The following is a 25,340-nucleotide window of genomic DNA, read 5'->3' as shown; positions in this document are numbered from 1 at the left end:
AGTGGCGGCTGGCGGGAGAAAGAGAAAGAGAAAAGACAAACGTACAAAAGGTTCAACTACACTATACTGAACTACAAAGTACAAAGAACAATTATACGAAGCCTGCCTGCAGGCTGAGTGGGCTGCAGGCAATCGACGTCTTTTTTATTATATCATCTGTGGACGTCTTCCGTCTGGCGAACTCTGGCGAACTCGCGGTTGCTTGTTTTCTTGTGTATCTAGTCATCGTCGTCGAACGATACATATTTATCAATTGTCTCGACCATTCTAATTATTGTAATTTATGAAATATCAATTCTTTTTTCGACTCTCGCACGACTGGAACTTAAATTACCATCGTCACCGTAAAATAAATAATAAAATCATTCCGGTTAGGTTAGAGGTTAGACACGTGTGAGAAGCACGTGGGTCGGGGGTCGGGGGTCGGTGGTCGGTCCGGGCCGGTAGCGCGGCACGTCGTCGTAAACGGCAGCGAGTATGGTTCTGTCCGGGAACGGGAAGCACGACGGTATAAAGCAAGTGCCTTGGTTATCTCCGTAAGTATCTATTGACGAGATGAGATTTATCGACGGGAGAGGTGAACAATGACGAATAATCGATTTGTCGAACCCAAGGGCAGAATGGCACGACGTGTACAGGCAGATTTATTCCAACGATCCGGTCGAGCAAGCAAAGGCCTACGAGGCGCTTTTAGCGTGGAAAGCCAGGTGATGCTCACAGCGTTACTCGCGCGAAGATTGGAGGTACCGAGATAGATTTCACAGAGATCATTGTTATTCGCAGGATGCCGAAGCTACCGGTGGGCGTGGACTGCACTCTGTCAATTTTACAAGTGTGCCTCCGCGATCGCGAGTGGACGTCCAAGATCGACAGTGGCGAGCTGCCGATGTACCGCGAGAACGACCTCAGCTTGATGTACTCGACCACGATAATGAGATTCTTAAACCACTTTTCCAATATAGGCCATACAAAACAGACGTCCATGTTTAAGATCGCCAGCCAACTGAAAATCCCAGAGTGGATAGTCAAGTTGAGACACGAGACTGCCCACGGATACGAATTGCCCTCCATTGGAGTGTTGAGGATAGCAATTAATATATTGCTGCATTGGCTGCACGTATGTCTATCTCTGTCGCAACTGTAATCTGTAATCTGTAATCTGTGTTAGGCGTTGGTATGAATTCTTGTGAAATATTATCTTTTGAACAAAGGACGAGTATTGGGCACCTGAGGCACGCACGATGGAAAAATGTTACGCGACAAAAACTGACGCGTCAGAGGAGGAAGAAGAATCCGAAGCACAGGACTTTACGGATGTGATCGAACTTTGGACAGCCGTTGGTTTATATGTCAACGCTGGTTACAACGTAGTGTCGGATTTACCAGAGATACAATTACGGTAATTTTTTATCGCACGTCGGATAACGCGTTCCGTCGGCATTTTTTCCTAGTCTGTTATATGTCCTTAATGTGAAATTTATATAAGATCTGGTTATATATAAATTAATTTGTCAATATTATTCCTCGCAGGGAAATATTGCAAGATTTACGCACATACATGCTGACTCGGTATAGAAATAAAACTTCAAACAATGACGAGAACGAATATATATCCGTTTGCAAAAGAACTATAAAGATTGATAAAGAATATAATTTGCGAACTGCACAAGCGCTACTTTTATCTAAGGTATCCGTGGATCTAAACGAATCGTCAGGTACGATGCGGGAGAAGAGCGACGCAATTTGTAACGCGTTGTGCAAAAATGAAGCTTTCCTACCAAATTTCGATATCGTGAGAATTTTTCAACGCGAAGAAAAAAAGAATACTAATTTGAAAAGAAGGATACTGCCGCCCGCGATACTTCGATTCTGGAAAGATATCATTTTCTTGTTGCACGAAAAAGAGATGTTGGAGACGCTGCTGTTCAAGTTGCTCAATATCGTAGATCAAGAACGTGAAAATAAAGAAAGAAGAAATCTCGCCGCCTTATGGATAAGTTCCACCTTCTATAGTTTTGTTCAGCTGGACATCGTCCAAGATATTTCTCGTACCGTGGAATATGACGTACGGAAGGCAGATGGAAAATTAGACGCGAAGACTTTGAGTCAACGTCTCAAAGAACGCGTACACTCTAAACATCCATATTTACGGAACGTCTTGTGGTTAGACATATCGAGTACCATCCCGCACTTTCTTCTCGATATAAAATTTTTATCCAGACTTTTACTAAATGTCAACGACGTCTCTGCAAGATTGATAGAACCAATTTTAAAGTTGCTTACATCGAAAATAGGTGCGCGAACAAAAAGGCATTTGTTAAATTTACTTGAAATTTATACGTTCCAAAAGTACGACGGCGAGGACAGCAACACGGATGTTGACAAGATATTTAGTGTCCAAGATCTTAATCCAAATGAGGTGCAGATAGATAAAATAAAACGCGCAACTAAAAAGAAGACTGCTCCTTTGTTGGCGGACCAAATAATCCGTAATTCACATTGGAAATCGGCACATGGTATACACTTACACGAACGAGTTTTTCCAAGGCTTATACGTAATACGTTGAAGGATCAATAATATGTTTTTTTAAATATGATTTTCAGACACGTACCAATGGATCGAATGTCCCATTGGATTGCTGCCGTGGCAGGTAGACTCGTTGAAAAGTATGGAACCACTCGAACTAAATCCATCGAGACACTCCGTTTCGGTTCTGGATTCTCAAATAGTCGCTGGTATTATAAATCCTAAGAACTTGAAAATGCAAAGTCGTATTAAGTGGGACGAAGTATTGCGAAAAAAAAGGAGAATAGAGAAGAAACGTGACACGGGTGTCGTGGATGTTATAATGAACAGAGCACTAGAGATCGCTAAAAACCAGACGTAACGTAGATGTGAACGTATCGTCCAATAGGACATCGTCGTCTATCGCTTACGCCAATAAACGAGCGTTATGTATATTTATAATAAAATTTATAACAAAACTGTCTACTTGAAACACGTTTATATATCTCAGCGATAAATATAAAGTTTATATTAAACATAGAGAAAATAATCTGTAGTACACATACGTCACAGAGAGAAAGTATAAAAGTTTATTTCGCTATGCGTTTGAACGTATTCGCAAAAAATTGTAGACATTGACAACTATATCCACTTAAATAATATGATTAATCTCTTTTCCCGACATATACGTATCACACCATATAACAATCAAATATATTAAATTACTTAAGTTATATCTATATGTATTTATAAAAGTATTAAGTTCTCTCAGTATATCACGACATATCCGAGCACCATCGCTTCGATTTAGGTTGAAGAAAAAAGAATAGAAATGTCGATGTTCAGATCGCTACGCTAAGACATAAATTTTGTAGTTTCATTTGTTTATCGCATAAAATTTAGCTTGTACGCGTTGCACGAACGCATATAACGCACATGATGTCTTTGGTTTTGAAAACGTACGCTTTCGAAGGAAATGGAAAAAAAAAAAATAAACGTTAAGGTACGTCGTCACTTTTGACATTACTTATATTCGACATTTCAGAAAGAAAAGCTAAGTTGATCGGTGGTTTTCGTTTTTCCGAGCACTTGCTGCAAATTTTTGCTGGTTTCTAAACCGAACACATTCAAGGGTAGCCGAGACATCGCTGCTATTCTGGAATTAATACGTATACGAAGTGAGAATAGTAGATCAGAGTTGATCTGGGATAAAATAAACAATCTTATTACGCGCTTCGCACAACGCTCACCTTCCACCGGACATATTGTAAAGGAATCTCCAATAGGACGATCTCAAGTTTTGCGGTTCCAGTATAGCTACGTGGAAGAGAAGTGCCGTGCTACAGCAATATAATAAGATGACGAACCACTTTATTTCAGGTACTTTCTCATTTTCCACCGCATCGTTCCACAGCAACTGAAACAGAGAGTCGGTAATGTTACGTCGTAATTTACTATATATCACGAATATACCAATGGAATGTGCATCGATAGAAATACATAACGTACCTGTAGCGTCTTCCACATAAAATATAAGGCTACGGTAGTATTGGGATATGCCATAAACGTTACGCTCGCGATAAGTCCAGCAGGAATAGCGTAAATGTGCGAATCTTTGTGGAAGGTTCTTCTCAACGCGCACGACACTAACTAGATGAGAAAAAAGAGAAATAACGGTAACCAAAAACACGTACGAAAGATATTACAATATTATTTGATACCACGTTTATAATTTGCGTTAAGTACGCAGAGCAAGATACGTTACCCTATAAAGGCCGGCAAATCCTCCAAGAAACGCACCCAGATATACATTTTCTCTTTGAAAGACGGTGGTTTTCAATACGCTCGGCTTCCGAAGCAATCTTTTAAATTGTAAGATTAGTTTAAGCGCTATTTGCCCGCAAACACCATAACTGAAGAGCCTCGCACTATCCTTTAAATAAAAGAAAAAAAAGAGAAGTAGTTTTATATATTATACATCGAAATATAGAGTATGAATATTTCTATATTTGCCGTTCTCTCACCGCTAAAACGTAATGTGCGCAGCTATAGGGGTGTGGACACGAAGCATCCTTACTTCGTGCCTTTAAGCCGTCAACGATGTATTTGTATGCCTCAAAAGACTTCCATAGAACATTAAATTTATGCCTCGCAGAACTCCTACGTATACTCGTGCCACTCCGTGCGCCGCCAGTCGCGGTATTTCTCGAAGATGTTTCAGGACGTAGGTTTTTCTTCGTAAGATATTCAGTTTCTTCATACCGTCCAACAATCATCCTATTTTTTTTTTTTTTTTTTAATTCACACATTATAAACACACGATACAGAGATACATACATCGAGTACACAACGTCGGATATTATACCTTAATATTTTATATATCTGATCGCGCTTATTCGTCTTTGAACGGAAGAAATACAGTAACACGGCTACGCTCGCAGCAAAGATATAGACCTCTCCTTTCGGAATAGGCGAGAAATATCCTCGCCACACACCCATTTTGAACAACGTTTCCGTCGCCTGGAAGAAGACGATAATGACGACGTATATCAATAATCCTTTTTATTCTTTACCGTTGCAACGTCTACTTACAATGTTCGACACGTAGAGACACAACAACGTACGTCTGGACTCTCTTTCTATCACAATGGCAGTTAGGCTAGATAAAAAGGACGGAAGGAAAGATACGGTCGGGATATAGAAACGTCCGAGCATTCGCCTGAAACACAAATATCACGTACGTCTTTCGGTGCTCATATATTTAATGTTTTCTTCCGATAAATCCTTTGCGTATTTCTTCGAAAGAGGTACGCGCGAAGCGCTTACAATTTTGTATCGCGTAAGTTTTCCTAGAAATTCTAGCTTTATCGAGCAAGCATATCGATTATTTCTTACCTCAACAAACAAATAAACAACGAATAAGAGAAACCACTCCACGAAAGAAACGCCGTGGACTGAAGAATACCCAATATAGTTTTCTCGATGTCCTCTTTCGACGGTACTTTTCTTCTCGTTAAAAATGCAATCTGGAATGACGAGAAAATCAGTTTCCAAAAATTTTATGAATATTTAACTAAAATTAACATTTTAATTTAACATCTTTCTTTCGCGAAACATTACATCGACATAATTTGCGCGTTCTTCTCGAACGCGCACGCTAATTTTATTTCGAGTATATTTAACGCGCATTTTTTAAAAAAACGTTTGTTTACTCGTAACAGTCAGATGTCTCCTCATAAAGCTACGGTTATTTCGTTATTAATTATTTTCGACACTTTTTCTTCGAACGGTTACACAAAGAATGAAAAGAAGCGAGTATATAAAAAAAAGTAGTCGAAAGAGATACGCGACGACGTTCTCAAGGCCTTCGTACAGATTCTCGATTCCGTAAACGAAAAAGTCAACGATATTCGTGACCCGAGGAAACGGACAAAACGGACATGAGTTTACGCCTCGTCGATGCAAAGACGAGGTCGACGAGGTTAATTATTCCATATAATCGCATTACTCGCTCCGTAATCGTGAGTTCGAAGCGATTTAAATCAAAGAATCATCGACTCGAATCGTTTATACTCGTCGAAAGTCGAAGCTCGAAACGCGAAAGGTCGAGCGATCGCGCCGCGCCGCGCCGCGCCACTGCGCGTATAGGGCACGCGCGTAGGTGCATCCACACTCAGCCGCGAGCGTATCGGGGCTCGTCGCGGTGCGTTCGCACCGGACGAACCCGCGATTCCACGGGGAGTGCGAACGCACCGGCCAACGGCGTCAATGCCATCGAGCCATCGATGCCTCCGTCTCGAAAGGGCGGACGCGCGGTCCCCGAAAAGGGCTCGACCGATCGACGACGAAACGCGCGGGGGCTGGGGAACGCACCCCCGCGCGCGCATCCCCGGCTCGGACACTCGCGCCAACAACCAACAACCCCCACGGCGAGCCTGGATATCCCGACGTGTCGGGCGGGAAAACAGAAAAAAGAGAGAGAGAGAGAGAGAGAGAGAGAGAGAGAGAGAGAGAGAGAAATACAAGTGCGTCGAGACGCACGTTGACGTACGACGTAAACGGTCGTGTATATCCTGAGGGATTCCTGCAGGGAGTGCAGACCGAGACCGGCGGTCGCGCTGACGCAGGAGTCCGTCCATGGGTGAACGTACGCCGCGCAAGACGCGTCAGTCGAAAACTTGCTGAGTCGCGCGGGCATTTTCACCGCGCGTGACAGCACGCGACCGGAGCAACGACGACGCGATGTCACGATGGTCGCGATATTATCGTTCGGCGCCGCGACCCGCGACTAAGTGCGGCGCATTTGAGAGAGAGAGAGAGAGATATAAGGTCTCTTTCCTTCTCCGCGTCCGTCGCGTCCCGTTGACTCCAGCTGATCGGCTCGGGAAAGATCAGCGAAGCGGCGCGGGCGGCATCTTCGCGTCCCCGTATCGACGCGCGGTGCCGCGTGCCGCGGTCGTTCGGATCCGATCCAAAGGTTACGTATCACCGACGCTGTAGAAGGGAAGCGGGGAGAGGGAAAGGGTGGTTTTACGCCTTTTACGAGCGCGCCGAGTCTCAATCTCGATAGATTTAACGGTGGACGAAATGCGCCACGAGGGGCGCGAGGTCACGCGAGATCGACCGACGACCGCCCACTTTCGCGTCGACTCACCGAGCGACCGTCGACGACTGACGCTCGGTAACGGGTAACGGAGCGGGCAGCGGGCACAGCGGGAACGAGCGCTCGCGCTGTACGCTACGCGTACCACGTACGCGCTTGGTCATCGATGGTCATCGAGGCTCGAGAGCGCGTATGTGTGCGTCACGTCGCCGTCGGCCGACAGCTGGTCGGCTCGCGCCTCGCGCATGGCACGCGGCACGAATCCGTCGAATCCGTCTTTCCCCGCCTCTCCTCGTTCCTTTTCGCTCCGCGTACGATATCTATCTTCCTCTCTCCGAGATTCCCTGGCTTATAACTTCTCCTCTCTCTCTCTCTCTATAAATGCCTAGGTGCAACGCGGCCACTCAGCATTTAACACGTTGATAATTTAAGTTGAGGCTCGAAGGATTCGATAGATTACGTGCGGAAAAGCGCTACGTATTAAAATTTATTCCGTGAAAAATTAATAATTTATCAAGCGGATGGTGAAACATCGCGTTACGTAAAATGCGTATGACACAGAGATGATTCTCGTCCCGGCCAAAGTACATGCCGGTACACATGCACGTGTACCTATATATATTCATATATACGTATACGTGGCGAGTGTATGCTTGACGCGCGGCGCGGCGCGGCGCCCAGATGAGCCGCGCTAGATAGTATACGTCGCCGCAATCGAACAAGACGATAAAAACGATAAACGATAATATATGCACGCACGTATATTATATACATATTACGTATATCGCACAGTTGAAACGTTTCTTTTTTCAAATTTCTTGGCGAGATTGCGCTCCCTTATCTATATCTATATGTTGTCTTGCGACTTACGAGAGAGAGAGAGAGAGAGAGAGAGAGAGAGAGAGAGAGAGAGAGAGAGAGAGAGAGAGAGAGAGAGAGAGAGAGAGAGAGATAAGACGTAGGTTCTTTTTATCGACTTTTCGTTACGCGCGTCGAACGTGTCGAGAGAAATATGTCATCGGATAAGTTGTGCGATATAAATTTGCGACGGTGTGTGCGCGACAAGTATATATACGCTCGTTTTTCTTTTTGCCTTTTCACAATACGGTCAAAGCCAGCATCGAATATACGTCACGCGTCACGTTAAATTTCACGTTATTCTGTATTTTAAATTATGACGCGTAGATTATATCTCAAGTGCGCTTCGCCGTAATTCCAACTCAACATCTCGGGTACTCGCAACCCGTCGCGTCGCGTAAAAGAGTCACCACGGTCGGTCTCGCTCCGCGTGTACTTGGCGCGAGACACTACCGTGTCTCTTGATGAAATGACAAGCGAGTAAGATATATAGCCGCGAAGTGTTTCGCGGAATGCACGTATAATTTATTGAATATATCGATAACGTATTCGTAAATAAATTATCTATTATCCGTTATCCGTTTTTATCGCGCACCGCGCACCGAGTTACGAAAAACACAAGCGCGGACCCTCGGTCGTTCCTGACAACGCGCGATGGAATCCTCTGACGATCTGGACGATCCAGACTATTCGGAAGCGGAGTGCGGAGCTACAAAAATCTCGTCGATAATAAAAAGGCTACAGCGACGCGAATGCCGGCGTTGCAGGCTCTACTGGCTTTTGCAACGAGGAAGGAAAAAAACGGCGAAAGAACGATACGAGTGTTCTTCAACGCGATTTCTCGCACGTTCCTCCGCTCGCCTTGCGAGTTGCGAGTTGCGAGCAGAAACGAGTATATGTCTCTCGCGTATTTCGTCGAGGTCGAGACGAGCTTTGAAACGGTGCAACGCGGCGCGGCCCGGCGTTTCAACTTCCCAAGATCTCGGATCCCGGTCATCTCGCAGTTATCGTAGTTATCTAGATTGAGAAACAGTTACGGGAATAGAACCGAGTCTAACGGAAGACGTTCGCGTACGCGTTAGGGCACGCGAGAAACGACGCGCGTTTCTTTTCGGGCTATTATTTACGCGATTCCCCAACTCTGACGAGAGAGCGTGTACGGCTTAAAACGACTTGGAATTTAATCAGACTTGAAAAAGACGACGTAATAAAGCCCCCTAGCTTCGTTAACTTTCCGATACGTACATATACGCGATAAATTTGGCGTAATATCTTTTATCGCGCGCGTTAAAGCATCGGGTTAAAGTGACAACGTGGTCGTATCGTATAGATAGATCTGTGATATGATTTGAAAGTGCGACGATCGTTAGGTATGTATGTACGTACGTATCGCGTTTAGATAAAGATAATTGCCCTACGGCATCTTTAAAATGCTACTCGGAAGATACCAGTGGCGCCATCTGCGCGTCCCGCGCGCAACGCGTTCGCTAAAAATGTCGATAACGCAAATCTGAAGCAAAACGAAGATAAGATCGGCGCGACGGTGTAAACAGAAGTAGGCCATTTATAATTAAATTATCGAATACTTCGCATCTTACTTTTGAACGACTGGATTTGATATTTAAATCCGTATATAACTTGAAAAAAAATAAAAAATAAAAAAACCCAGAAGATTAAAGAATTAATCATAAAATTTTCAACGTGCGTTTAAAGAGTAATGTACGTACATACGTTGAGGTTAACGTTAACCTCGCGTGTGTGATTCTCAGTGAACAGTGAATTTTACTTTCGGCGAACATCGAGCGGTATCGAATGGAAACGATTAATATGAATTGTAAACGTTAGAAATAATAAAGCGATCGATAACGGATTTAAATTTATAGCGGCTGTAAACTGCGTGGCTCCGAACCAACTCTTTCGCTCCCACGCTAAATATTACGTTATATTTGATTTAAAGTATTTATTTAAATCAAAGTAGAACGATTATAAATGTATATCGTTATATTTCAACGTCCCGAGCTCGTTCACTTTGTACGTAAATCGGGCTGCGAATGATTTACGACCTGTACGAGTGCTGGAATATCGTTGCGAAAAATGAGAAGATTATATAGATATATATTAGAAGAATGTACATTCTCGGATCTACTAACAAGCTTTCCTTCGAATCTCGATTATAGATTGCGCGCTTGCTTTTCTTTCTCGGGTGGACCGCGACGTCGAGCGGCACGGTGGGGAGGAGTCGCTGTTAATTTGGGTTCCGATTGGATGTATAGATAACGGGTAGTTTTCCGTAAGATAAGCCTGTTGTGTCTCAAACATATATATAAAGACGGCTCAAAGCGAACGCGAATAGCGACGAAAGAACAGAGAATATCGTCGTACGCTGCGGATTACGATCGAATGAATAACAATGGTTGATCGTGTCGTTCGATCCTTGTCAGCGGCGTATTCCATCTGCCGCTTTGACGTCGTCGGGCCGCGCGTCGAACGCGCGAGAAATGAAAGCTCGTAAGTTTTTAATTCCCGACGAGTTGTCGTCTTTGTCGATCGATTGATCCGCGCGCGTGTTTCCTTGGCTGTTAATAATGCGATCGACGTACAAATGCGACGTGACGCGAGACCGAATTATAGATTTCTAATCGATCGCGAGAAACGTAGAATTTTATTTATTTATTTATTATATCGATGTCGAGATACCCGAGATACAAATTGTGACGCGCGATATTCATATTTTATCAGCGTCGCGGTAAACGTTTCGTTATTGTGTCGACTAACGATATTATTGATGTAAACGTACTTCGTTTTTCCTTCCCCAGATCCTGTACGTACCGAAAGTTTTACCGAAAAAGAAAACGATCGAATAAAAAAACGGAGATTCCTGGAAATCTTTTCACGCGCCCATATCGCGAAGCAACCACGAAGATGTCCGTTGGTCCGAGAACGATGGGTCTCGCAAAATTAAATCGCTGTGCTCCGTGGAATCTAAACGTGCGCAAGTATGGTGAGTAATGCCTGTTGCAAATGTCATTTTGTTCGCGACGAACACGTGCTTCGACCGTTCGATATATTCTTAGCTTTTCAAAGCTGTTTTACGTTATTGGACGATGCGCGTGAAACTAACCGATTACCGTCTTGTTAATTTTCTTGGGAAAAAAAGCAAGTTATTTATCGTTTTAAAAATCGTGTATCGAATCTGTTATCGATTAAAGATATAACGTTTATACGAGCGTACGTGATCCGAGATTAAAAGTTTCGGAATTAAATTAAGCTAACGGAAATTTTCGAAATACAGGGTCTACGTAAAACACATAAAAAATGGTAATTCAAATTACAATGAATTATGACAAAAATATTAAGTGTACGTTGTACGGTCAAAATGAAAAATGTAACGAAATATATACGCGTTAACTTATGTCTCGCGATCTTAGAGAATCGCTGTGGCTTATTTTAATTTCATTGTGTCGGAAGAGTAAAAGACAATAATATCCGTCGGTTGAAACTATTGTGAAAAAGCTTGTAAATATTTACGAGGTATGGAGAGGCTGATTTTAACGTTTCCTTCGTACCGCGCTATAGCGGACGGAAAATGTACGTTTGTATAAGTTAACCGCAAATCGATCCAAATGTCGGAACGAGTTTGGATGTCGACGACGCGGTCGATCGCGCGTTTTCCGAGTTAGACGTAAAAGCCGCGCAAACGTGCCGTTATCTTCCGTGAGATTACGTAAAAATACGGACCGTCTTCGCCGCGGAGGGCGACGTAGAATGATGCGCGATGTGCGATAGAAATGGAAAGAGATGCGAGAGCGCGAGATGTGACTGTATATCGCGTTTAAACGAGAGACCGACCTCGGTGACGCAAAAACTATAAGCTTCGGTTGCCGTCTTATCGCGTTCGTATCGGCGTTCTAGAGCAACAAATACGGTACGTTGCAACTAGACCGCTGCGTCGAAACGCGGAGAAGCAGAGTGACGCGATCTGTTCGTTCGCACGTCGGAGTAAACAACGTTCGAATAAATAACTTTTGCGTATTGTTGAGATAATCCGCGCGTTCCCTTTTGTTCCGCTATCGAATACGCGTTGAAAGAACGAAGCCAATGATCTTTTTATTTGTCCGTATTCCACAGTGAGCGATCAGCTTCTCGCGGACGGTGAGGTGAAGAAGTCAAGGATACCGCTGAACATCGATACCAACATGCTGAAAATCGGTTTCCTCGGCGGTGGAAAAATGGCTCAGGCGCTCGCCAAAGGTCTCATACGGGCGGGTAAATAGCTTTTCTTTACGTAATATCTATTTAAATGATATATAATCTTGCGTTTAACATTAGTGTACACGGGCTGTCATTTATATATTACGTTCATCGACGAAAGTTTAAATCTGCTTCTCTTATTTTCTTTTTTTCACGAGACTTTTCTCATTCTACAGGTTTGAGCAAAGGCGAAATGATGCTGGCCAGTTGCCTTCCGACCGACACTGGGAGCATTGAGACTTTTAAGGTGAGATAATTAAGTACGATGTCACGCGTAAGGAAGGAAAATCTCGACGCGATAGACCGAAAGGCGCTTCTTTTGTTCGTGACGTATTGCTCGATAAGAATGCCGCCGGTGATAAGTGCCGTGATTTCTCGTTGTGACGAATCGGCGATAATAATCGCCGTGACGTAAATTCTTTGTGATATCTCTCTCTCTCTCTGATATGAAAAACATTTAATAAAGAGAAAAGGTATTCACGTTTCTCTCATAATATATACGTTTCACAATATTTTGTGAAGCTTTGGAGCTGGGAGATTAACTTGATAAAAATATTGAAAGTTATTACGTTAAATATTGATGTGATGAACTATAGTTGTGTGTATGTGTGTGTGTGTGTATTGTTTTTAACTGACCAAGATTCTTAATAGAATGGGTTCTTCGTTTCGACATTTGTTTAATAAATCATCGCGATAAGATATAGTTTATAACACCGAGATTGCGGATCGCGCATCTGTCGCACGCTTGTCGATGGACGCATCTATTGATCGTGTGACATTTTCAAACATTTCGTATTTGTGTTATCGTATGCGTGAGTTTTAGAATTGCGTCTAATTGTGTAAGTTCTGTCCGTATTTATTTCGACGATGTTAAACATACCGGATATGTACTAGATATGAAGGATCGCGTAGACACGGATAGTAGAAGCTCATATTTCGATAAATAAAGATGTCATTTATGTCTCGAGATACATGTCGAGGTAAAAATAGTAGATAATTATACGAAAAAATAATGTTTAATTAAATTTTGATAAATAACGTTTCAATTTTCGGACGGTATGGATATCGCGCAGTCAAATATGTCGTTGTGGTGTATCAAAAACATGTATATATCTAATTGATTCAACGTTTTTAGGAAATGAAATCAAATACTGTTTTTACGAATGTACCTGTCATCGATCACGGCGACGTGCTAATCCTTTCGGTAAAGCCGCAAGTTGTACCGAAAGTTTTGCCAGAGTTCGGGATACGCGACGACAAGAAGTTACTCATTTCCATCGCCATGGGCGTCTCTCTGGCGTCGTTAGAAAAGGTAACGCATCTCTGTCGGAATTCGTTGTTGCCCATCGCGCGTAAGCTGTTCGTAAAGAAAAAGAAGAACGATGCGTCGTCATACGAGAGAACAAATATTTTCAGGCATTGCCGGAAGAAACACCCGTGATAAGAGTAATGCCAAATACACCTGCGTTAGTCGGTTGCGGCGCTACGGTGTTTGCGCGCGGAAAATACGCGAGTGACAAGGATGCCGAGATCACGGAGAAGCTATTTTCCGCCGTAGGCATCTGTGAAGAAGTCCCGGAAAATTTCATCGATCCGGTAACCGCCTTGGCCGGTTCCGGTCCTGCCTACGTTAGTAAACGTTCCAATTCCACTAGTTCATCGTGAACGCGCGCACGATCTGTAATAAAGTTTTTATATATAAAACAAAAAAGTAATTTATCTCAATTTACACGTCGCGCAATTGTGATTCGTATTACCGACCTTTCTTTTATTTTGAAATTTCCAAGCCTCTTTTCATATTTTAAAATAAATGACTAGTATTGTTAACGGAAAATGGAAATTTTTTTAGATATATATGGTGATCGAAGCGATGGCCGATGGTGGAGTCAAAATGGGACTTACCAGGCCCATCGCGTATAAACTCGCGGCGCAAACCGTCCTAGGTGCTGGTACCATGGTGCTGGAGACAAAGCTTCATCCAGGACAGCTTAAAGACGACGTGTCTTCGCCGGCAGGTCAGAATTTACGCGTAATAAAGTAAAATCCTTATTTTTCTTCAGCCAATGTACATCTTTCTTTTAACTTTCTCGCAGGCTCCACCATAACTGGTATTCATCAATTAGAGAAACATGGCTTAAGATCGGCGATAATCAGTGCTGTAGAGGCGGCGACGCTTCGATGTAAAGAAGTCAGCTCGCGGACGGAGAAAAATTAGCGGTAACGATTATTGTCGTTATATTTACATCAATTTTTAAGGACGATACGTAAACGTGGAGACGATATCCATCCATAGAGTTAAATAAGGCGGGATAATTATATCTGGAGACAAATCTTAACTACGTTTTAGGACGATCATAGAAATATTCTTGTTCCAATTATTTAAAGAACGTCATCGCATTACCGTAGCGACTTGCTCCGTTATGATTAACACGATCGACGTGATGTAACGACTTTGCGATAATTTTAAATTTCAACGAATATCGTTGTTAATTATTAAACCGTAGTTTCAGTTTTACCGCTGCAGGTCTCTCTAAAAGTATGGTATAATATCGATAGAAACTTTTGTAAATAATTATTTTAAGCAGATTGTTTTTTAATTATTTGGAAATAATTAATCTATTTTTCATGGGACACGTAGAAATTGACGATATAGATCTGGTATTAAAATAACGACGACAAATTTAAACGCGTTTGTACTTACGATCAGCTTACGCTGTTTTATACGATTACAAATAATTTGAGCCATATCTACGAAGTAAAAACTGGATCGTACTTTTATAAATAATTATAACATACGTAATGAATATACCTAAATAAAACTGACGTTTAAAAGTTATCGAGAAAATGTATAAGAAATACTTTATATACTCCTCTTAAAACACGTGTGTGTGTACATATACAAATATATATTTCTATAATCTATTAAAACTAATTTTTTGTCGTATATATTTTGATAATATATTATTTGTTGGTGTGTGTGTATATATATATATCATATAGAAGCATTATTTGAATTATGTGCGACATTCCGTTTATTCTTTTAATAATCTTTACAGTAGGGGGGAACTCTTGATATAAATTATTGAAACATAAATTATTTAAGTTTACTAGATAAAAAAAGTGTATTTTTTTCGATACGTATCACACACTTGTGCACGTTGATCCGGAGATACGCGCGGGTGCAGAATATTGACATCGTCGATTAAATTTCTCTCGACGCGTTAATATCTGCTGAACGCATAACGCGATATTAAATTTATATCATTTATCGTTATACAGATGCTCGATGCTTCTCGTACATAAATAAGCATGCGTATATATTTACAACGAAATAATATAGGTATATATCATCGTATATTGCTGCAGCACTGCATTTTTTCGCAATTATATACCGCGCAGTGCGCGATAGACGCGATAGATGCTATAATATATATGTTTATTTAAAAATGTAAGACCCGTTTTCCCATTGGTCTTTCTTACATTTGCTTCGGCGCGCTGTGATTGGTTCACCGCTTCGAGTTTCAAAATGTCGAGCCAGCGAGGCACGCGAGGGAAGGGGGAAGGCAAGCTCGTCCTGCTCGCCATTCGTCATAATCGTCATTCGTCGTTACGTCGCGGTTGGTCGCGGTCGCGGTGGACTGCAAAGTGCAAAGCGCGTCCGAGTCGCTCCGTAGTATTTCTCGATTTCTCGTGATTCGTCGAGTCGTTGCCGTCCTAAAGTGAATTTCGCGCGCGAGGAATTATCGCGAGTGTTTTCCGCAAGCGTTGAACGTTGTGCGTAGCCGTGCGTACCGCGATCTCGGTGTAACACCGACGAGCCGTCTCTGTGCGCGACGCGGCATCGGGCCGGCCGGCATATACGTAACGGATTTTGACACTTTGAACCCGTTTGACGTGGAAATCCGTACGATATCGTGGCTTTAAACGCGCATCTATCCCATTGGCAACAAAAAATCCGATTTTGGACACCGTTTGTCTCAAATAATACAGTTTAGCGACACGAACGTGCGACGGTTTCTCAAGCGAACTCCGAGCGATCGTAGCGAACATTTCGGGAGAAACCCGTCGCGGTTCGAGATCGATCGAAGCGCCGCGCCGTCATTTTCCGACGCTCGCTCGATACTCGCGAGATTTTATCAGAATTGTGAATCCTCGATAGAGTAAAAATAATATTTTCGATAGCTACTTGGTGCGAACTTTGGAAATCTCTTCGACGTCGAAGCCCTGGACGCATTTTTACTCCGTCCGTAACAAAAAATCCGTCCTCAGCCTCGGGTACCGTTCGTCGCGCGATTAGTACGGTTCAGCGACGCGGAACACGGGCGAGAATCTCTCGAGTAAGCTTCGCGCAAAATTCCGGCTCGGGTACCGAGCGGCGACCGGCAGATGTCGCCGGTCGCCGGTGCCAGCCAGCGGTGCCAGCGGCCAGCGCAGCGGTCCACCGTCCACCATCTTGCGCGTGTGCGTGTGCGTCGCGTCGCGGTCTCGCTAACTGCGAACTCCGTTGACCGTTGCGCGGATGCCGCGGATGTGCGCGTCAGCGAGTTTCGACGCGACGCGTGATACGCGCGAACGTGAGGGTGCAGCGAGGAAGGCGTTCGACGGAGGTGACGCAACGTGACGATTCGGCTCCGAGTGCGGTGACGAGCGACCCACGGGCCCACGACTCCCGGGCAAGACGCAAGACCGTCTTCGGTGAGTCGCTTTTCCGTTTCCATAGTTTTATCGCGCGACGCCGACCGATCTTTCCTCTCGCGGTTACCGCGGATTCCCGGAGCAACTTGCAACTTGCGACGACAAACTGTCGCGTGTCGAACAGCCGAAAGCTCCCCCCTACCTTAGTTACCTTTACCTAACTTTACCTGCCTGCTCGGCAATCTCGGCATCAGCTGTGCGCCGCGCGCGCGTCCGTGCGCCTTGCTTCTCGATGCGCCGCGCCGCGTGACCATCGCGTTTCGTACTTAATTCCGTCGACTCCGACGAGTCCGACGCGTGACGGTGCGCGACGGTGATCCTCGCTCGGGACGATCCGGGTGATATTTCTTTGCGGGGCGCTGGCGCTGGGATAATTCTATCGCGGCCAAACGGGACGCTTACGTCGGCGCACGCGTGATTAACGACGCTTGCGTATGCGCAAGCGAGGAAAATCAACGCACGTTTCGCGAAGCAAAGTTGCGTGCGTTACTTGGACGCGCGACGTAATCGGCGGCGAATGTCGTTAAAGTGTAAGAACTCGACGTTCGATCGCGCAAATGTCGTATATCGGCCCGATCGCCCGATCGCCCGATGATGTCGCTTTCATATTGGATCATCTTAAGGTCTATCTACGTAAGACGCAGAACGCGAGTCGCAAGCACACGCATAGTCTACATGTCAACCTAACCTCTTTGTTAGATTGACATGTAGACTGTGCGTGTGTCTTGCGACTTGCGTTCTGCGTCTTATGTAGATAGGCCTTTACGCGTATAACGGGTGTACGACAAAATTTCTTACGCGCGACACGCGGGTCGGGCGAGGAGAGATTGAGACTACGTTCGAAGTTTAAAACGCGACGCGGGATAAAGAATTTGACACATCGGGAATTAGCTTTCGAATAAAGACGAGTCGTACGAGCCAGATTTAATTTCTTATTCCTTTCCCAAAGCGTGGCTTTTCCGTACTCCGCGGTTAATTCTTCCTCTTAACCGTTCATATTTAATTCCTTATTTTTTTTGCTCGGTTCATATCGTCACACGTCCAGGTATCAACGATTCTTTCCGAAGGTTGACGTACGAATCATTCGCGTAGCCTTCGATAGCTCGGTTGGTATAGGGCGGTGGACCGTAGTTGGATGCGCGAAAAAAGACGTCCATAGGTCGCTGGTTCAAATCCGGCTCGAAGGAACTTTTTTTTCCTCATCCGCGATCTCTTTGGCAACGCGTCTCATTTTATCCAACTTCTCCCCGTGAATAGGAAACGTTAACTAGATCTCGCATGATTTTGTTGATAAACTGCTTTTTTTACATCTTTCTTCATTTTACGTAAACTATATATTTGTATTAAAAAAAAAAAAAAAAGAAAGAAAAACTCCGTTGTTATCGCAGTTCTATGCCTGCCGACGGCAACTTTCAAAGGATTATGCGACATCGGTGTAACGTATAATCTCCGAATGGGTTGCGCCGCCGCGGAAGTTGATCGGTATCGCGCGTTAACGAAATCGTTCGACGAGTAACGCGCGACCGCGCGTAACGCATCTCTCGGTGTATAAAGTGTGATCCCGGGATCTTCACCGTTATGCAAATCGGGAACGACGCGAACGCGGGAGCCGACCGAGGTGATTCGCGAAAGCGTTACGCGACGCTGGGCCCGGTAACCCCCTAATTTTAATTAAGATCGCTATCGATTCCGCCCATTCTCAGCGTGCCGTGGCTGGTGGCTCCTCGTTTCCCTGCTCGTTTCGCTAACCCACTTAGTCAGTTTCTTCGTTACGGATCGCGCGTATTCCCCGACGAGGACATCGAGGTATATTACCGGTGATGTAAAAGCTCCTTCATTTTCAACGCGTAGGAACGAGCGCGAATATCCGCGCGAATATCAAACTTGGCACCGATGCGACTGGTTTGAACGAAATGCTTTTGCAGCGGTAGATATATCGTGGTATATATTCGAGAATAGAACCACTCGTTAATAATCGGAGAGAAGCGGCAAAAATTTCTATTGTATATTTTATCTCGATTGTGCCAAAGTGGGCCGCGATAGCTTGATAGACGTTTAAAACATAGATATTTTAAACTTTCTTTTCTTTTAAACTTTTTTCAAATTAAATTTGTTTTATTCCTTTTATATATGTATAAATCTTATCGTACAATTCTATCTAACCCGCTGTACTTTATTGTGCGTATACGTGTACGATGTGTATGATACACAAAATTTATGGCCGCCAATATATATACAAATGTAGACGTTCCAGAGCGAGTCCGGCTCATGAATGAAAGGGCACCTGTACATCTGGGTATTTTATCGCGTAAATGTATATATAACGTGCAACACGATTGAGATTGAGATATATTTCTTTCCCGTTGTGCAGTTATTCGCCACTCACTTTCTCAATATTGGTACCTCGTGGCCAGAGAATGGCGACGTTTTCGATCGGACGAAAGGATCCCTGTCCCGAATCGATTGAGATCGCGTCCTTTTCGTTCCGTTGTCGGATTCCGACGCGCAATCCGGTTCCCAGTCCCAGTCGGATCCCAAACAAATATCAGGAGCGACCAATATTGATTCTGTCGTTCCTGCTTTTCTGCTTTCGGCGTTCCTTGCTCGTCACGCGTTTCCCGCAACAATGGCTCTGTTCCGAGAGAGAATTTATGTCCGCGTAATAAAATGCTGTATAAAGGCTTGATCCACGTCTGCGGATATTTACGTGTTCGTGCGGTTTTAGTTGCTGTGTAGGGATACCTGTATTCTCGGAGATTTGTATGGTTCTTTAGACTCTACGTCTGTTGTTCAACTAGAAAAGTGTAAGATTATAGTAGAACTGTTACTCGATTGAAATATGTGCTTACGGTTTTCAAGTTTTACGGAGAAGAACAATCTTTTGAAACATTTCGAAGAGATTTTTAATTGGGCAAATATTCCCATGAAAAATAATCCGAGTTAAATCTTCGTTAAAATACCGATAATGCTATGCGATATCTTTTTCTTTACTTACTCGATAATTCATTTGAGATGGATCTAATACATACATATATATCTACCTATAGAAGCAAAGCCTTTCTGTATAAATATTTACTTGAAGCACGCAAAATTTCGCGATATTGTCGGTCGGGAGAGAAAGTTATTTTATTACGCGGAACAATACGAAAAAAAACATTTCATCGGGTATGAGAGATGACGAATCTGCCGATGCTGCGAATATATCCGACCGCATTGCGCGGCGATGCAATGGAGGCTCAATTTCAATTTTCCGCCCTTCGGACACAGGCAGGTTGCAACTTGCAGCATCGCGCGACTGCAATCGGCACTCGTGGCGATGCGGGGTGGTACGTACCGAGACGATATTCCGTGAGGTGGTCCTTCCCTAATGGCTAATAAACCAGTTCTCACACACACACACACACACACACAATAAATTTTCTCTCTCTCTCTTTCTCTTCTTGTTCTCCTATTCTAATATCCACCCCCTTCATTCGCCCTACCTCGCGTCCGTGCGGACCCTCGTCTCTAGTGGATATTCGGATCGGAATGGGCTAGCGGCCAATATCGAAGCGTTCTCCCGATAGTCGTAACCGTCGCGCGTCGTCGTTCAGTTTCCGCGCGCTGTCTCTTGTATTCGCTTTCGTTATCATTTTACGCGACGTGGCGCGGCTGCCCCAATGAGACGAACGCTATTTCAACGCGATGCCCAGTATCGGTGAAGATTTAAAAAATTTAATAAAATTTTGAACGAGAAGAGTTTTGACTTTCCAAGTTTGAAGTCGAATTCGACTTTAAACGTGGATGTGAAAGAAAGAATTATATATATTTGGCGTTACAAAAAAAATCGCTGTCGTGACGTTGTCATCCTACGATAGATAATAAATTTTATTTCCGTATAGCATATCAGTCTCTGACATAGCTAAGAAATGAATTGATATTTTTGCCTTAAATGTCAGTCGTTATAATGATATCGAATAATACATACCGGTAGACCCAAAAACATGTTGGAAAGCTGAGAAAATGTAGAGCGGGCTTTCTCGATGAAAATTTCATGGTTTTTAATATATACGTATATACGTAAAGGCAGATATCACGCAAGAATATTACGCGAGAACGTCGGTTGCTGATAACGAGTATCGGAATGACGGCGTGACAGTTCTCGAATACAAATTGACAATCGGACGAACGTTGTACCGTACCAAGGTACCGACGAACTGACTTTGGAAGTTCCCTCGGCAGCTTCGTTCGCGTCGACATTCGTCTCCATTGAATATTCGCCTCGCTGTCGGAAACCAATATTGAACTTTCCGATAACTGCATTCCACGTCATGTATCCAAGTTCCTTGACCGGTTAATTAACCAAAAATGATTGGAGGATTATTTGAATTTCGTCGCGCGTTTTTATACATATAATTCTCGGATCTGCTAGGAAATTGTCTATCGGTTCAATCGAACGTACAATATTTCTCGAACGATGAGAACGTACTTACGTTAGCGATCGAAAATAAATCATTTATCTCCTACACTACAGAGTATTCGTTGTGAATTTCCTCATGTTCAGGCATCAGATTTTGCGTCATAGACAAGCCCACTTTAAATACCTCACGGTGTTTTAAGGTATCCCGTTATTTCTAATTTGAATGAAATTTGTATTTGTTGCACAAGATATATATTTTAGTCCTTAAATATAAGTTGTAACGCGAATTAAAATCAAAGAATCAAAGATAAACGTCGTTTTTCTTGTATTATATTTTTATCTTTGATTTTAATTCGCGTTATATACTTATTTAAAAACTAAAATGACAAAGGGGTCCAGACATAGGTCTTAAGTGTCCTGGCATACTGGTACATTTAGCTTAATCGGCGAATTTTTTGAGCTGTGTGATGGGAGCTTGGTTTCCTTTTTTAGATTTGTATTCGAGTAGATTCTCTTGAATACTAAATTATACGGAAAGTAACGTTATAAATTTTTACGCGAGAACGCGTTTCGATGGAAAGGTTTTGCACACGAATGTATCACGCGTACATTATTTTGTTATTTAAATTAGTAACTCGCATGAGAGAGAGAGAGAGAGAAACTAATAACTATATTAAATTAATAACTTCTATTTCTCCTCACACTTTCGGCTTGTTCGTCTCGATTATTTTTCAAAGTCGGTAGTAGTCCGTGTGTTTTATTACTTTTATTGAATCGCAAAGTTTTCGTATAACGCGGTATTAGAATTTTCTACGAATCCGACTCGTCTTGGGACAATTGGCTGGCCTACTTCATTTTCCTACTGCAGCAGCGTAGCCAGGGTACCGCCCGGGGAAATACCTTTCGGTATTTCGGGATCGAAATCTCGTCCGCGTCGACGCGCACTTTCGTTGGCGGCAATTTCTCCGTCACATTCCTCTTCCCTTTCTTTCTCTCTATTTTCTGTCGTTTCCTTCTTTTTCTATTTCGCTCTCCCGCTGGTTTATGCTTCTCGTTTGACTATGACGTACGCTCGGATTCGCACTCCGGAATGGAATTGTTCCTGGTTTGAGAAATGTTTTTGATGGAGGGTACGGTTCGCGCCGATGAAAGAAGTTACCAAATGTCACATCGAACGGCGCGAGAACGGCGTCTTTCCACCTGTCACGTGTCGCGCAAAACGTACAGGTCATTGCGTGGCCTTGGTATTAGATTCCGACACGTGAAATGACCTGTGAGGTTAGCAACCCATTTTCAGAATTTTGACATAACTATAATAGAGTTGTGGCTCAATCCTCAAAAAGTTCAAAGTTTATAATATGACTTTAAAAGACTTCGAAAGAGTTTTGGTAATTAAATATAAAAAAAATATAATTTTTTTATTTTAATCTCAGAATCTCTCGATTTGATACCTTTCAAATAAAATTCTCGAAAAGTTATCCAGAAAATGTCAGATTTGCGAGAAAAAAAAATTTATTTGATTAAAATCTAGATTTCCTGCATGCGAAAAAATTGCAATAACTTTTTTATTTGTTTTTATCGTTTTGAGTTTTAACTGTCAAAACTGTTAAGATAAAAAAATGTTTATGAAAAGTATTTGTCAGTGTTTTAAATTCCAGCAAAATTTTAACAGAAATAATTGTCTAAATTATAACAATAAAATACGATTTAATATTGAAAATATGACGCAGCCAATATACATATATTGCATTATAAATTTTCAAAAATAGACTAATTTTAATGCGATAAAAATGATTTGAATGGCAATGTTCCGTTTTGTCAAACCATCCTGTTTTATCGAGTCTTCCGTTAACATTCTTCTCTCGTAGAGCTTTGTCCGGCAACTCTGTTTAGCGTCGATCTCCGGAGGCGATTTAACCCGGAGTAAACTCCGCAACGTTCTCTCTTGTCTCGTCGGGTTTTCCCCGAAAGTTACCGCACCGCGGCGGAACTCAGGACGGGAGATCCTTAACGATTTCACCGGATCCGAAGACGGCGGCGAATTTAATGCGGGGATCTTTCGTCGCGGCGTATCTACGTGCCGCATCGTAAAACCAAAGGGAAACCGCGTTTTTGCGTGTTGTTTTGCAACGACTCGTTTGCATTTCGTTGCAGTTTTATGCAGCCGCGGGTCGACCATCTCGCCCATCTTTTACGGAAAGCCCCTTCACCTCCGGTTGCCACACTGCTGGATGCCGCTCTATTGAATCAAAATTGATCCGGAAGTAGCTCGGATTCGCGTCTTCCACCGTTTCGATTCGGTAGCAGCCGACATATACATATATATATATATATATATATATATATATATATGTATATATGTATATATGTATATAGATAGTAGCTCGGTGTTGCGCGCGCGATATAGATTTCTCTGTGTCGAGAATAAAAATAATGGATATTCCCCGTTACAATCGAATGAAGCCTGCCATTTGCAAGAATAACTTTTCCATCCGATCGTTCGATGTCGTTCACCGACAATTTTAAGCGCGACATTGATTGGAGTAATAGCGAATACTACGTTTAATTTAATCTAATAAAATTGTATACGTATCGATATTTCAAGCTGGGAAATTCGGTGCTGGCTCTCGTCGTTTCGCTTCTGTAAACTAGTATAAACCAATAATTTTTGAATTAAATTAGACTGCGGCCTATATTTACCGAATTTCCGAGTATTTATATCTCTATATGAAATTAATCGAGTTACTAAATAAAGTTCGCACGGTGTTTACATGTTATCCTTATATTGATACGTACATTTTATACTTAATTATGTATTTTATTTATTTATTAATCAAAACAAATGACTCTGTGAAGATTATTATCAATTTAAAGCAATTGGAGTAATTAATTATACGAGTAATCAGTTGTTTACTGATATGATAATACGCAATAAATTATAAGTGGTACATACATTATCAAAATACAAATTACTGCTTGAATTAAAACAGGATAAATGTGTACTACACGTTTCAATGCATTAATGTAATGTAAAATAGTTTATTGTTTGTATTAAATATTGCGATATGTTGTCGTAGCGTTTACCTCGGTGGGCAGCGAAACGAAACGTGGATGGAAAAGTATGGAAAGACAAGTTTATTTGCATCATGAATTTGTAAAATCGTTAATCCGTGAAATACGCGCTTAAACGATTCTCTCGTGAAATTTTTCTTCGCTCGCTTCGATTTGTCTCGATTTGTCTTGATTCGTCGTTGCAGGCATGCGTGCGACGATGCAACATCTTCGAAGGTTCTCGCAACTCGCAACCGGAAGAGTTGCGCGCCGCTATATTAGTTGTTTCTACCTCGCGTCTCGTCTCGTTATTATCGTTTCTGTTTCTTACCTACATACGCGTCTTCCGGTCCGCGACGCATTTGCACGGAGACGAGTCCCGTTTGCTTCGCAGGATCCTTTCAGAGGAGGTATACCGCGATCGGGAAATAAAAGGGACAGCGCGAAGGTATACCTACCCGTTCGGTCGTGATCCAGCATGCATAAATATTTCGTCCACGTTAGACTTCCAGCCGTACCGTTTCTCTTTCCAAATTTCGCCAGTTCGCAATTACATAAGTACTTTACTGCATGCGTTATATCACTACAATATTTTAATCTAGAGCATTTTGCTTTTACCATTACGTCCATTACATATAAAAGTTCTCCGACGGTGATTTATTTTTATCAAACTATAAACAATTATAATAACTGATTGAAGAAACTGATGTTTCCGTAGTCAAAATATTACGTCCAAAATTCGACGTTTCGCGATTGGTTTCGAGTTTCATGCAAAAATAAACCGCGTGTTTCGATGCGTTTCGTTTTTAGAGTGTTTTATCGGATATTATTACCGTGAAAATAGTCTCGATTTTTTTTTATATATCGCAGGTGAAATTTTATGGCGTGCTCCGCTCTCTGTGGAGGTATATCAACTATGCATAGAGATAACGGTCGCAATTAAACTGGGGAACGATGCTGCAAGCTGCGAGAGATAC

At 42.7% G+C, this 25,340-nt stretch overlaps 4 protein-coding genes across 14 annotated transcripts in view; 3 read left to right on the top strand and 1 right to left on the bottom strand.

The window, feature by feature from the left end:
- The first annotated feature begins 1 nt into the window (after nt 1).
- LOC143908220 (uncharacterized) lies at nt 2-2,985 on the top strand. Its single transcript, XM_077425692.1, has 6 exons — nt 2-536; nt 615-707; nt 784-1,117; nt 1,212-1,399; nt 1,531-2,516; nt 2,605-2,985. The coding sequence occupies exons 1-6, from the start codon at nt 478-480 to the stop codon at nt 2,886-2,888; spliced, it is 1,944 nt and encodes a 647-aa protein (XP_077281818.1). The 5' UTR covers nt 2-477; the 3' UTR covers nt 2,889-2,985.
- Nucleotides 2,986-3,073: 88 nt separating this feature from the next.
- Nucleotides 3,074-7,196, bottom strand: LOC143908226 (transmembrane protein 135). The gene is made up of 9 exons (XM_077425707.1): nt 6,558-7,196; nt 5,402-5,532; nt 5,099-5,225; nt 4,872-5,026; nt 4,531-4,783; nt 4,272-4,439; nt 4,016-4,156; nt 3,757-3,923; nt 3,074-3,662 (listed from the first exon to the last, which is right to left on the bottom strand). The coding sequence occupies exons 1-9, from the start codon at nt 6,702-6,704 to the stop codon at nt 3,548-3,550; spliced, it is 1,404 nt and encodes a 467-aa protein (XP_077281833.1). The 5' UTR covers nt 6,705-7,196; the 3' UTR covers nt 3,074-3,547.
- A 910-nt stretch (nt 7,197-8,106) lies between these two features.
- Nucleotides 8,107-15,054, top strand: LOC143908228 (pyrroline-5-carboxylate reductase 1, mitochondrial). Of its 10 annotated transcripts, none has more exons than XM_077425711.1 (8): nt 8,107-8,159; nt 10,784-10,968; nt 12,096-12,233; nt 12,395-12,465; nt 13,354-13,530; nt 13,635-13,847; nt 14,068-14,233; nt 14,312-15,054. In XM_077425711.1, exons 1-8 carry the CDS (start codon nt 8,122-8,124, stop codon nt 14,431-14,433), a joined length of 1,110 nt encoding a protein of 369 aa, XP_077281837.1. In that variant the 5' UTR covers nt 8,107-8,121; the 3' UTR covers nt 14,434-15,054. The 10 variants fall into 10 exon arrangements, with proteins under 10 accessions (XP_077281837.1, XP_077281836.1, XP_077281838.1 ...); XM_077425710.1 differs by having other exon boundaries at nt 8,107-8,174; XM_077425712.1 differs by lacking the exon at nt 8,107-8,159 and adding an exon at nt 8,231-8,447.
- Nucleotides 15,055-15,822: 768 nt separating this feature from the next.
- The window catches only part of Ph4alphaefb (prolyl 4-hydroxylase subunit alpha-1), a 150,177-nt gene continuing 140,659 nt past the window's right edge, over nt 15,823-25,340 (top strand). For both annotated transcript variants that reach the window (XM_077425700.1, XM_077425699.1), the window contains exon 1: nt 15,823-16,913. The gene's annotated coding sequence lies outside the window, so the exon portion shown is untranslated. The remainder of the gene's footprint in view (nt 16,914-25,340) is intronic.

The sequence above is a fragment of the Temnothorax americanus genome, unplaced genomic scaffold, assembly GCF_048541705.1.
Source record: "Temnothorax americanus isolate GAGA-0224 unplaced genomic scaffold, ASM4854170v1 Scaffold9, whole genome shotgun sequence".
Lineage (NCBI taxonomy): Eukaryota > Metazoa > Arthropoda > Insecta > Hymenoptera > Formicidae > Temnothorax > Temnothorax americanus.
Note: the sequence above shows the minus strand (reverse complement) of the source record. Positions and strands in the feature narration are given on the sequence as shown.